The sequence below is a fragment of the Cajanus cajan genome, chromosome 7, assembly GCF_000230855.2.
Source record: "Cajanus cajan strain Asha chromosome 7, NIPB_CcT2T_4, whole genome shotgun sequence".
In the NCBI taxonomy this organism is placed as follows: domain Eukaryota; kingdom Viridiplantae; phylum Streptophyta; class Magnoliopsida; order Fabales; family Fabaceae; genus Cajanus; species Cajanus cajan.
The window spans coordinates 60,022,570-60,036,720 of NC_138523.1; the positions used below are offsets into that span (position 1 = coordinate 60,022,570).

At 31.2% G+C, this 14,151-nt stretch overlaps 1 protein-coding gene, 1 long non-coding RNA gene and 1 other non-coding gene across 3 annotated transcripts; all 3 read right to left on the reverse strand.

The window, feature by feature from the left end:
• Positions 1-4,502: 4,502 nt before the first annotated feature.
• LOC109795349 (uncharacterized) lies at positions 4,503-5,490 on the reverse strand. The gene is made up of 2 exons (XR_002239547.3): positions 4,984-5,490; positions 4,503-4,894 (listed from the first exon to the last, which is right to left on the reverse strand). It is a non-coding gene; the product is annotated as an uncharacterized LOC109795349 (long non-coding RNA).
• TRNAR-CCG (transfer RNA arginine (anticodon CCG)) lies at positions 4,703-4,775 on the reverse strand. The gene has a single exon. It is a non-coding gene; the product is annotated as a tRNA-Arg (tRNA).
• A 550-nt stretch (positions 5,491-6,040) lies between the features above and the next one.
• Positions 6,041-13,790, reverse strand: OVA1 (methionyl-tRNA synthetase / methionine-tRNA ligase / MetRS (cpMetRS)). The gene is made up of 12 exons (XM_020353831.3): positions 13,429-13,790; positions 12,883-13,026; positions 12,605-12,754; positions 12,199-12,366; positions 10,756-10,880; positions 10,370-10,463; positions 10,049-10,147; positions 8,399-8,579; positions 8,158-8,273; positions 7,302-7,457; positions 6,639-6,767; positions 6,041-6,484 (listed from the first exon to the last, which is right to left on the reverse strand). The coding sequence occupies exons 1-12, from the start codon at positions 13,693-13,695 to the stop codon at positions 6,311-6,313; spliced, it is 1,803 nt and encodes a 600-aa protein (XP_020209420.1). The 5' UTR covers positions 13,696-13,790; the 3' UTR covers positions 6,041-6,310.
• Between the last annotated feature and the right edge of the window lie 361 nt (positions 13,791-14,151).

Consider the following 14,151-nt stretch of genomic DNA (forward strand, 5'->3'; position numbering starts at 1 on the left):
GATTAAACTCTTCTTTTTAATTAAAAAATATAAATACTAAATCATTTATGTTAACAATTTTTAGTAATAATAGTTAAATAATTTAAAGTATAATAGTAATTAGATTATAAAATTTAAATTACACAATTAACTAAAAATTATTATTTTTTGGACAGAAACTAAAAATGAAATTGACTCGTATAACACAACCTTTTATATTTAATGCATATTTTTTAAATTAAATACCTATGTTTTATAAGGTAAATTATAAGTAAATTGTAGTAATCAACTGCTATGTGCTTATTTAGTTTAGAGCTCGATAGAAATGATTTTGATTTTGGTAAAAATAATTAAGATAAATTAAACTGAACATTAATATTGACGTCATAACAAAGAAAGGATATTTGTTATGCTAGAAATTTGTTATATCTAATTGATTCACCGATGATTGATACCTAATCGTGCTTTCTCCATCACGCAAGATAACTACAGAGTACAGATGCAATCAAATACAATTTACAACAAAACTAAAGGGGAGAACATGTCGTATCCTCCTAGTTACTATCACTATACAAAAACACATTATTGACCTGATTGCATCAGATTCCCCCACTTATTAGTGGTATTAATACATTAAGATGCTTATAATGGACGAGACTAAAGTTGTGTTTTACTTCCAAATTATCGTCTCTCGATAATACAGGTAGGCATTAAATCAAACTCTTAATATCATTATCTTTCCTCACAAATAAATTTGGCTAAAAACTTATTTTGGTCCATATAATAATTGTTTATTTTAATTTAGTTTTACTTTTATTTTTGGTCTCAATTTAGTCCCTAATAAATTAATTGGTTACAATGTCGGACTTCCGTCTAAATTCTTTAAATGGAATTAACTGTTGATCACGTGGATGTCACGTAAATACATAGGTGGATGCCACGTGGATGCTAAATTCCTTGAAAATACCTGGAACCAGAACGGTCCGTTCTTGGTGCACTCTTGGTGTGTTAATTTTGCATCTAAAACGGATCGTTCCAGATGCAAAATTAACACACCACGAGTACAAAAGAATGACCCGTTCTGAAACCAGAACGAGTCGTTCTGGTTTTAAAACAGGCCGTTCTGGATTCAGAACGGCCCGTTCCAGAACTATAATAATTTTGAAAAATATTTTTTTATGGTAAAAATTTTAAAATTACTTACTTTTATAAAATACAAATGTCTTATAAATAGAATGATAACTTTTCCTTTTTCTCTTTCTGTCCGAGGAATAAAATGATAAAAATTAATAGGATAAACATAATAAAATTATTAATTTGTTTTCTCTTAGTGTCCTCTAAATTTTAGCACTCATTTAAAACAAAAATATTTTATATGTTATTTTGAAATAATTTAATGAAGTATCATATGATTTTTAATTTTTTAAAAAAATTTATAAATTTGATTTATACATGAAAAGATTTTTAATTTAACAATTAAATTTTTAAAAATTTGATACAGAACATTAATTATTAAATAGAATAAATCTATCAAAATTTACTCTTGAAGTAAGTAAATTTTTTCTTCATTAAAAATAAAGATAATTTTTTCTTCATTAAAAATGAAGATAATTTTATCACAAAATAAAAAATAATTAAACAATAAAATAAAATATATAAAAAATATTAATTTATTTTTTATATTAGATATAACAAAATAATTAAAATATAATTAATAATATATATTTTATAAAATTACTAATATTTTATATATAAAAAAAAAGAATGAAAAATAAATTAGTGGGGGTAAGTGCCCCTACTATGATTAACTTAAATTCGTCCCTGCATGTGGTTGTGTGGTGAAATGTTAGTCCTGTGTATCCTCTTTCTTTACTTCAGGTTCTACCTCTTCAAGAACATGTTGTTAGGGTACATCGTTAATGACTTCAAGGAAAAATACCATCTCATTTCATCCTTTACTATAATGTGTCAATTTGGTAATAAGTGGTTCACTCCAGTTTAACTAACAATGAAATAAAATCTGCTACCATTGTCTTTAGTGATACACTACATTGTCCTTAATGATACACTGTATAGCCCAACTGTTTAGCAATTGAAGTTATCAATTTTCATTGACAATATTACCAAATCCAGTGTTTGAAATGCTCTGTATCTTGGATCTTTTTCCTTCCACTATTCACAATCGTGAACTATAATCATTGACCGTTTGTGTTTAGCAGTCTGGAACCAGAACGTCTCGCAAATTTTTTGAAAACACATGGAACTAGAACGACCCGTTCTGAAACCAGAACAGCTCGTTCTGAAACCAGAACAGCTCGTTCTGAAACCAAAACGGCCCGTTCTGGTTGCACTTTTAATGTGTTGATTTTGCACCTAGAACGGGACATTTCGGATGCAAAATTAACACACTAAGAGTGCACCCAGAATGGCCAGAACGGGTCGTTCTGGTTCCAGGTGTTTTCCAAAAATTTGGCATCCACGTGACATCCACCTATGCATCTACGTGGCATCCACGTGACTAACAATTAACTCCGTTTAAATAATTTGGACGGAAGTACAACATTGCAACCAATTAATTTATTAAGGATCAAATTGAGACAAAAAATAAAAGTGGGACTAAATTGAAACAAACAATTATTATAAGGGACTAAAATACTACTTTAGCCAATAAATTTGGAAATCAACCTAAAATCGCAAAAATTCAAACTCCTTCCATTTGAACTATTTTATGAATGTGAAGGACTATTTGTTTCACTCCTAGAACAAATTAATTTCATTATCCATAAGCTCCGGTGACCAAATATAAGCTCCATTTATATTGAGATTATATTTGATTTAATTTTAATAAAATTAATTTTGAAACTGCTATTAACAAGTCTAGGAATAATGATTTGATTAAGCTTGATGCTCAAGTATGAATAAAAAGTCCCACATTAAATAAAAATCAGTATATGGAATAATGTATAAGTGAAAAAGATTCTTAAGTTTGATATTTTAAGATTTTGAATTAAAATATAATATCAAATTCACTTGTGTATAATTTATTCATGAAGCATTAATGAAGTTCTCTCATGTGTTTAATCCAACATATTCCTAACAATAAGCATTATTGTCACTATACAGTCTATACTACACCCTTCAACCATTCAAGCTGGTCCTCAAAAACTACAATTTCATGTAAACAACTCAGCTCATCTTCCAACATTACAAACACCTGACTAATAAGGCATAGTTGATGCTCAGTTTATGCATTCTATGAATCTTATTTTATATTATCTATAACAATGCAAATGCTGAAATGATGAGCAACTACCATAACAGGACATTACAAGGTGACTCAGGTGACATAAATTTGACAATGCCAAAGGAAAATTCAGAATGACCATCAACAATTTATAAGGAAGGATGGTCCATGTTTCGAGATATATCAAGCCTGTCTTTGGAACAAATTAATAGGTGATCACATGATTCCTAACTAGTTTTTATAAACATGTAATCAAGTATAATTAATTTTTCTTGTAAGTTGAAAAACTTAAAAAACTTAAATTCATGTCACGTAATAATTAATTGAAATCATAAACACCTTAACAATTCTAGACTACCTTACCTAATGATAAACACTTAATAATCTTGAACTACCTAATAATCTCTTCATCTTTTGGGAGCATCACATCTAGTATTTGTCTTTAGCTAACTATATACCAGATTTCACAACCAAAAGTTTTTATCACAAGCCTACGAGGACATAGATGATAATTGAATACATTAGCGAGCTGCAAAATCCCATTATTTTCATGTATTTTAGCATGTTTGGTACAACTTAACATGAACAATAGAACATTATAACTCTTTCAGCAACTAAAAATACAGACGATTATTTCTTTAAAAAAAATTTAAAAAAAAAAAACTAAATCAAACACATTTGAAGAAACACGAGTTTTTTTTTTTTTTTTTAACTTATTTTTACATAAGCCGTAAATTATGAACTGCGCATTTAAAGCGAGCTGATTCTTCACAAGATCTTTTGATTTGGACAAAAATTATATATGATTGTTAAGGTGTTTTTGTTATTATTCTCTAATTAGAATTGAAACTTGACTTGAATAACATATACTTATTTATAATACAAATCTTTATGTGCAAATTATTGAGATGAAACTCAATTTATGATCTCAGAACAGATTCGACAAACCTAAAGAATTGCATCTAAATTTTGTCTGATAAATTTCACAGGGTGAAGTTGTAGCATCCTGTCCATCCATAACTAACTAGAGTAACATGAAGTCATCAACTATTTTTGGCAACCATAATTTGCCTAAGAGGTTATTTAAAAGTGCAAGTATTGGTACTCCTTTGGTAACCTTTTAATTGTTCCGGTTTGAATCACTTCACAAGTATGCCATGCAATGAGGCATATATAGAAGATTCAAAAACCAGCCAAGTAAAAAGGCCCACATTTTGTAAGATGAGTACTACACAAATCATTTGCTCAAATTCAACAAGTTTGATCAGCTCCTGTTAGATTAGTGATCAATTGATTTTGTCACTCATTTGTCAAAAGCCAAATACATTATTTGTGAGAAAAAAAAGTTTGCATAATCACAACCACGCAATTCCCAAATAGGGCAAATTATTGGGAACAAATCAAATACAGACGGAAAAAACAAGAAAAAAAAAAAAAAAAACGAAAAGCAGTATTTTGAGAAGAAGAAAAAAGGGGAAGCGATCGCAGTGGGATTCGAACCCACGACCTTTAGATCCGGAGTCTAACGCGATATCCACTCCGCTATGCGACCATTATGCGACACTTATGAAATGAAAATTTCATGAATGGAACTCCGACATTCACCTTGCATAGGTTGTCGTATCGTGTAGATCTAACAAGTGAAAGCGAAAGGATATCCTTCGCACGGATCTATTTTTCAAAAGAGAAAAAGAAAAACGTAAACGGTTTTTGAAGGCAACACTTTGAGAAGATTAAAGAGAATGAAGACGAAGATATACCTAGTTGTATAAATTGATGTAGCCAGAAAATCCAACGATGGTAGCGCGGAAGAGAGAGAGAGACCTCAGGCGGTGGTAGTTTTATTTCAGTTTTCTCCGATCGATGAAAATGAAAGGAACTGCTTGATCCGGTTATTGAGTTTGGGTGGTTTCTTTGTCGCCTTCTAGCGTTGTGCTCGTGGCGTGCGTGGGCCTAACAAAATTAATTCAACTCATGCTTAACCGTGCGGCCCACATCAACACGCGGTTAATATTTTTCTCCGGATACACGTCACATTCACCACATCTACGTTATACAGACCCAAAAAAAAAAAGTATCTTTCAGTTTGATTTTATTTATTTATTTAATAACTAATGGGTCAATACAATATTTGTTTAAAAGTGTCTATATATTTATTTAAAGATATCTAAAATTATTAATATTTTGTTGAATCAACTGTTGTTACGTCTGGTCCTAAAATCTTAAATCTCTAGTTCGAATTTTAGATTTATAAAAATAATTAATTTGTAATATTATTTTTTATTATTTAAAAATTTAAGAATAAAATAATTCAAAAATTATGTACACGAAAATTAAAAATCATTTTTATATATAAGTATAAATTAAAATATATGGAGACATTATTCTTTCAAGCTTGATTTCGATATACAGTCCACGGAAATTTTTTTTACACAATTAAATATGGCAATGTTTTCTAATGGAAAATCAAATTCAATAATTTTATTCTTTTTAACAAATTTTACACTTAAATTTTCATAATGTTGTATTCTCACATTTCTTATAAGTTTTTCATTTTTTTTAATTAATGGGTATTGTTTATTCCTAAGAAAGTATGTCATGATAAGGGGTGAAAAGGTTATCATTATGCAAATTGAGTTTGTAATAACCTTGGTATTGCTTTAAATAGTTTCTGGCCCAACATAATTATGCTAAAAAACTTTTGAAAGATACCGAAACATATCACCAAACTGACTACTGGTAAACAAAACATAGCCTAACTTGTTCTGACTCCACATTCGAAGCAAAGGCACCCTCTCGTATCAATTAATCCCAACGTTTGAATATCACGAGAAAATAATTTTATATGTAATTCGCCAGTTAACAGCGTCATTTACTTCAGCATAGTGTAGTACAGGATCAGTTGCTGATGCAAACTTTGTTTCCAAAATAACATACAAATTTTCCAGTCAAAATTTATATACACACACATGCATCGTGCTCGTACATACGGTTCTTGCATATGTATGTATGTAAATAAATATTTGTGTACATAAATTATTAAAAGAATTAGCTCTACAAGAGGCTAAGTTGGTGAAAACATTGGATCTAAGCTCCAGCGACTTCTTGAGCTTGTTTCAACTTCTTCCCTTTGCTTTTCACAGTCTTTCCAATTGCAACCCCTTTGTCTTCCACTTCAGTTTGATTCTCAATCCTAGCAAAGACTGGTTTAGGTTGAGCCATAACCTGGCCACCCTTTAGTCCACCCCACTTGGTGTCACTCTACGATGTAAAACAACTTAAATCAGACAGGTGGCAGAACAATAGAGTTCAAAACCATGAATCAATCATGGATATGTAAAAATGTACGTGACTTTGTGTTTGTGCACATGCATATATGTGTGTGTGTAAGAGAGAGAGGGAGAGAGAGAGAGACCCAAGTTGTCGCATCGAATTGGTCCCTTGAATAGCCAAGTTGTGCATATATTCTCCAACTCAAGCTTGGTGTAACAGGAAACAGTGCAATTGCAATGATCCTCACCGTCTCTAATATAATTACAAGGTCCTGCTCCAACATAACAAGTTAAAAAATTTTGCTTAGGCGTTTGCTTATCTTCAACGGCAGAAAAACTAGGTGACACATTGATTAAGCTTATTATACTTGGTTAACAAGGAAAAACAAAGTTCAGTTGCTAATGACAATAAGCAAATTGATTATTTTCTATCCATTGAATAAACTTCTTCAGAAGCATTTCGGTAGAAAAAAAAAAGAAAAAAAATCAAATAAATTTCTCTATAAGTTAAAACTAGTTTATGTATAAACTAATTTGTAATTTTTTAGAAAACCTATACAAGAGAATTTCTGCAAGTTAACTTATGCATAAACTAATTTAATTTATGGAGAAATTTATTTCATTTTTCCTTCCTTTTTTTTTTCTAGAAGTGCTTTTGTATAAATTTATCTAAACAGACCCTAAGAAAAAAAACAATTGTTTAGTTTTTTATTTAAATTTGCTTCGATGTCAGTTAAAGGGTTTGAATGTCAATAAACTATAGCCCAATTTGAATAAATTTTCTCTATAGGGTTGAGTAAAATTACCTTAGCAGCTGCTTCAGCTGCAGTACCCCCTTGCTTAAAGAGAGACCATGGTGCACGCTGATCCATATAGGAATTCCCAACATTTCCAATCTCCAGAACAGCCTCACAAGCTGATGAAAGGGAGAGATTTTCATAGTGGATGCGAGCTTTATCAACCTGCAAACATAAACATTGGTCAAACTTTGCGTCCCAGGCAACTCCCACAACAACTTATGAACAAGGACGAAAAGAATAACTTTAGGATATGTTAAGTTAGCAAATATGAAACCGAAATATGGAAAATAAAAAGGGTCAGACGGTTTCTATTTTGAAATTTGAAATAGAATATAAAATAAAAGTTCTAATGATATAGCCTGTAAACAAATTATTATTTCATTTTTTGTTTGGTATATAACAAAAATACAATGTTCTGGGCAGGGTCCTTAGATATGCAGAGTTGTATCTAGCAAGCCTCTAACAACCCATCAAAGTTAAATACCATATTTTCCCTCCTTATTCATCAATCAGGATTGTTTAATCCAGTTGCTGGTGAGTTATTTCATTATGTCCAAATACCTAGAACACAGGATAAAATTGAAGTAGTAGTTAGCATCTACTCTCACATCAAAGTGGTCTCCCCCTGAATGTAAAAACAATGTATTTCAATTTGAAATTCCTAGCATTCAGAACATAATAAAAGCTACCACTCAACTGTGCAGCATTAGAGACCAGGTAAAAATCACCATAAAAATAATGTGCTACAGAAGGTTTCTGTAGTTATTGAATCCACAGGTAGCAAAACCTCAAACTGCTGCAAAATGACATACTTCAAATTTTGTTTATAGATTATAGAAATATAGTTTCCTAGAGGCTTTACCAGCTTCTCTACATCGTCCTTGAATGCATTTCCTTCAGCAGCCGTAGTGGAATCCACCACCAGAATTGATTGGCAGTTCTTTTTTAGAAGTCCTAATGTTCGATTAAGAAGATTTCCTGCCAAAATAGTGAAGGAAACACATCACATTTAGCATTAGAATCATAATAAAACGAACAAAAATATATATAAACAATTTGTTGTTTCTGAATGTTAAAAGTAATGAAAGCAAGATTGAAAGTACCAATTGTATTGGCAAGATGTGCATTCACAATATTGATGAAGCGTTCCTCCGAATAGTCTCCATCATTGCCAAATTCCACCTCTCTGAGGAAGAAATATCTAACTGCATCTGTCCCAAATTTATTAACCAAATCGTTTGGTTCAAGTGTATTCCCTAGTGACTTGCCCATCTTCATGCCATCCTATCATTTTCAAAATAAAAAAGCATTGCTGCATGAAATGAAATTAAATATAAGAAACAGATTTATAAATTTTGGCTAAGTCAAATTGCCAAATTTAGTTTCCTACCTTTAGCTAAGACCCATATTATATTTGAAGTAACGATTGTAAATTTAATTCACATTTGAATTGAACGTATTAGACTCAATAATTGCACAAATAAATAGTTAAATTTTACTATTTCGACACCATATTTGAAGAACAGTACATAAATCAGAAGGTTTCCTCCTAAAAAGGAGCTTACTCCTTCAAAACACAATGGCTACCTCCTACTGTGTCACAAAAAATATATAACACTACAACTGCCACACAAATACCTGACTAAAGACACAAATAACACAAACAATAAATGAGATTCATTACTACCTAAAGACACAAATACCCAACAAGGAGTTTCCTCCCTCAAAACACCACAAACCCTAAACTAACACAATGACTGCCTCCTACAGTGTTTGCCTGTTTGGTATATCAACGAGTTTTACCTTGGTTAACTACCCACTACAGTATCACTAAATATATATCACTATAACTGCCAAACAAATCCATGACTGCCAAAATAACTTCTCGCTAAACACACAAATACTACAGAAACACTAATAATTTAGATCCATAAATACCTAAATAACTACCCTAAGACACAAATACTGTACAAACACTACCAAGTCTTGTCTGTTTCTTGGCCCTTCTCACATAATGTTTCCAAGGTCTATCAGAATGACTTAATTAAATTCAAATGAATTATCCAATTTCAGGTGATATACTCACTTATATATCATGTATAATTCTTCTCCAGGAAAAAATTGGATCCAATGTCAGGTGATATACTCTCTTATATATCATGTATAATTCTTCTCCAGGAAAAAATTGGAAGTATTAAGGAAACATTGACATAAACATAAACATAAACAAAAAAAAAAAACACACAAACACAAACATAAACATAAACCTAATCCTAAACATAAAGAACAACTACAACAACAATAATAATAATAACAATAACCACAACAACCACAACAATAATAATAATAACAATAACCACAATAACCACAACAATAATAATAATAACAACAACAACAGCAGCAACAACAACAACAATAATAATAATAATAACTACCAAGGCTATTATTGATGTTAAGTCATATAATTCTTTTTCTGGTAAAACCTTTTGAAGCATTAAGATACTTCAACAAAATAATAAAATAGTAATAATAATAACAACAATAATGACAAATAATAATGACCTAGCTATTGTTGCAAACAAAATAATTATAATTATAAAAACAACCTAGCTATTAAAAGACAAAAAAGGAATAAAAACAAAGTTCTTGGCCCTGACATCTCTTGTAAAGAAGGTACAAATTAGAACGAAGTTACTACTATAGTTACCTCAAGAAGAAACATAAAGATAATAAATAGGTTTAACTACGAATACCTTTGTCAAGAATCCATGGCCAAATACCATTTTAGGAAGGCTTAGTCCAGCAGACATTAGCATAGCTGGCCAATAAACAGCGTGGAAGCGTAGAATATCCTACAGAGCACAGAGTAACAAAATTAGTAAAGAAATATAGAAATTCAATGTTTTGACTATTCCTTCATCTCTTTTAGTAATCATAAAAGAAACATCGGGACTTTTATGTAAAGGATCCTCACAAATTGTAATATAATGAACTATGTAATAAGCAGATAAAAATGGTTTTCAGTAAATCAAGTTTACTAAATAAATAGGAAGGAAGGTGACAATGTGACATACCTTACCGATCAAATGCAGTGAAGCTGGCCAACCTGAAGAAACAGTTTTTTGTAAATCAGCTTGTTCCTGGCTATCAGATAATGCTGATATATAGCTGCACATGTGAAAAGGATATAAGAAAAGATATTAAATAAAAGTTAAGGAAGGTAATTAGCAACTCATTTGATTAAACATATTCAGCACATTAGCAGAAGTCCAAACTTTTCTTTATCATTTTTTTCATACAAATGGTTGCGCATAATTTGAACTTTCATGCATTTCAGCAATGTATTTCTAACAGTAAACAAACTGAATTATTGATTATGATAGACGGGAACTATAATATTATAAATAGAACCTGGGGAAATTAGAGAAGCGCACACAAGCTATAAAATTCATATTCTTACCCTAGTAAAGCATCAAACCATACATATATAGTCTGGGTCTTGTCATCAGGAACAGGAATGCCCCAATCAACTGATGCTCTGGAAATGGAGAAGTCCCTCAAGCCACTTTTGATCCAACTTTGAACCTTGAAGTTTATAATTTTAAAGCACAATACATTAAAAAGAAAATCCATTTTAAGTTCAATCAAAAGAGATAAGATGCGGTTCAGTAGATACCTACATCTCATAAATGAACCTTCTATGAAGCATTATTCCACTATTTAGGGGGCAGCATGAACTGTTACGGGTAGGGTTGTATTTAAAACAAGCCAAGTCAAACACCTTGGTATTTGCATTTTCTTTAATAATATGTCATCAAATTTAGATCCAATTAACAAATCAAATATCAGGATCAGAGTTAAAGTTTAATTTAATACTTCAACCAAGTGCACGAGAACTAAAGATGACAATGGGTAAATTTTGAGTAGAGTATCCATGTCCATGCCCTAATGTAAGAAAAAGACCTGTACCTAGACCCATCCATGTGTTCAGGTAGCAACTTTAGACCCCCATACCTATATTTGACCCACAACTTGTATTTTAATTAAGCAGAATGCACTTTCCTTTTAATGTTTTTTTTCTACAAACTTGTAAATAAAGAACATTATCTTAATAATAGAATTAACAAATAAAAATCAATAAAACCAAGAAAATAAAGGTACAATATCTAACTCAAATAAAAGGATGTTCAAAGGTTTTTTAAAATATTAGCTATACAATAAATATTTAATAGTATGTGTACAGGTTAAAAAGGTAAGTACTACTGCGCCCACTACCCAGACCCACGTTTATTGCAAATTTTTGTGGGTAATTACTAGGGCCTTGACCTAAAAACCATCTTATGGATAAAAATAATATTCATTGTAGTTAAATTTTGCAAGTACTCATTGGATCTAGATCCATTTGTCCTTCCTAACAAGAATGTAATGCTATTTGTTACAATCTTTAACATCCAACAAGATTCAAGACCACAAAATCACTTTAGTGAACCATATAGTCACACGACCTTATAAACATATAAGATATAAAGTCATGTCTACGTGTTGTAGATTATAGAAATATAATTTTAAATGGTTTTAGAGTATTAAGATTCTAACTGTTCAGGGGGGCACATTATGCAAAGACTTGGGAGTGTTGTTCATGGGCTGTGCATGCTATTGACTCAATCTCCAAGACTAGAGAAATTTAGAAATAGTTCAAGTACAACATGACTGGTCCATTCTATCAACGTGAATCTTAGAATCATACAAGTTTCCATACTGAAATTTCTTCAATTGAATGTAACAAATATGTTCAGAATTTTCTTTTTTTGAACATAGCCAGCACGAAATGCAGCAAACTAAAATGTAACAGACACAGTTTATATATAATATAAAGTGAAAAAGAAACTCCTCATTGCCTTACCTCATTTAAACGGAAAGATGGCTGCACAAAATTTGGATTTTTATTCAGAGTTTCCTCCAATGCCTTCTGATATTTTGACAGTGCAAAAAAGTAATTGTCCTCTTTCCTTGAAACACAAGGCTTTAGGTGCACTGGACAACAATTATCATCAATCAGTTCCTTCTCATCCTGCATCAAATATCAATACATTCTTATAAAATCACAAAACTAAGATGGTAAATCTTAGGAAGGCAACAATCTCAATCAAAATTTTCCATCATCAGAGAAAGTTATCTATGCTCCTATTAAATGATGATGACACAAAAAAGATTGTTTGCAGTTGCACGGGCATACTCAGAGTCAGACCTTTGAAATAAATATTTTATATTAATTACACATAAAATAATTCCAGTGCCAGAGCTATCACCTTGTATTCCTCACAGTTAACACAATAAAGCCCGTCATAATCAGCTCGGTAAATATCACCATTCGCAAGCACTCTTGAATAAAATTCTTTCACAATTGCTTCATGCTTACTATCTGTTGTTCTAATGAACTTGTCATAAGAAATATCTAACTGCAATCAAGCAATAACAAAAAAATATCACGAAAAATGTAAAATAAAACACATCATTCCAAATCTTTAGTGAATTGAACAAGAACAAAACATGACTAAATTCCAGGAAAAATTAAGGATTAAATTACATCTTTCCAAAGTGTCTTGTAAGATTGAGAAATGAGATTGCAATGGTCAGGAGGGGAGGAACCCAGAGCCATGGCAGCAGTTGCAATTTTCTCCCCGTGCTCATCGGTGCCGGTAATAAATATAACTTTCTTCCCCAACAGCCTCTGCCAAATGATGCGAACCTTATATTATGTAATAGGGGGAAATAAACACCAACTAACTCATATATTTGGATAAACTTCTTCCTAAACATTTGTAGAAGTATAAAATCAAAACAGAAAAAAAAAAAATTCCAAAAGCTGAAGTTAGCTCATGTATAAATTAATTTGTAAAAACTCTCTCATAAAGCTAATTTTTAACTTATAGAGAAACTAATTTTAATTTAGACAAAACTTAGGTACAGTACTATGCCTCCAAAGAAAAACCATTATGCAGATATTTCTAATGAATTAGTAATCATTTACAGCATTTAATTCTAATTTCCAAACTCGACCCATGTCCGGAATTGGACCAAAGTTACCTAATTTAAACTAAAAACCATGAGGGGAGGGTAGAGAGAAGTTGACCTGGAAGCGAGCAATGGCATCGGCGGCGATGGTGGTGTAAGCGCTGCCCATATGAGGAGGGGCATTAACATAGTAGAGAGGGGTCGTGACAACATAGGGCTCGGTACTTTGGGGAGGGCCATCGGTGGTGGCGCAGGTGCAGAACAAAGCTCGTCGGTGCAATTGGGGTTTGAGCTTGAGGCGAGAAGCTCTGTAACGGAGGGAAAACAGGGGAGGGTTAAGGAGACAAAGTGTGTTTTGAATGGAGCAGTTTATTCTCACTGCCATGCTTTCTTTCTTCTTCTACCTTCAGATTCTCAGATTTCACTGGTTTGTTCACTAGTGTCCCTTTGCTGTGGCCATTTTTTTCTCAACGGATAGCATTAACATCCTCCTATTTATATGACCTTTAAATATTGAATTAGTCTTTTTTTTTTTTTTTTTTGGTTTAATTACACTTTTAATCCTCTTAATTCAGTGTAAGAGCAATTTTGGTCCTCACAATTTAAATTACTTAATTTTGGTCTATAAATTCAAATAATAGATGATTTTAGTCCCACAAATAATTTATCATCCAAAATTTAACTGACGTTAATGATATAGATTTTATGTTAAATAAATATTAATTATATATTATTTAATTTCTTACGTGTCAAATTATTTAATATTCAAATTTTAAAAATAAAATTTTAAATATAAAAAATGAATTTGAATTTAAAATTTTTAAAATTTGAATATTAAATA

What these genes read in the sequence shown, in the direction of transcription:
- OVA1 (XM_020353831.3), bottom strand. Translation starts at nt 13,695, where the DNA reads ATGGCAGTGAGAATAAACTGCTCCATTCAAAACACACTTTGTCTCCTT. An exon ending in ACAAGACACTTTGGAAAGAT is followed by an intron (nt 12,755 to 12,882) that starts GTAATTTAATCC and finishes GCTTGATTGCAG; the next exon opens with TTAGATATTTCTTATGACAA. An exon ending in TTAACTGTGAGGAATACAAG is followed by an intron (nt 12,367 to 12,604) that starts GTGATAGCTCTG and finishes TATTTGATGCAG; the next exon opens with GATGAGAAGGAACTGATTGA.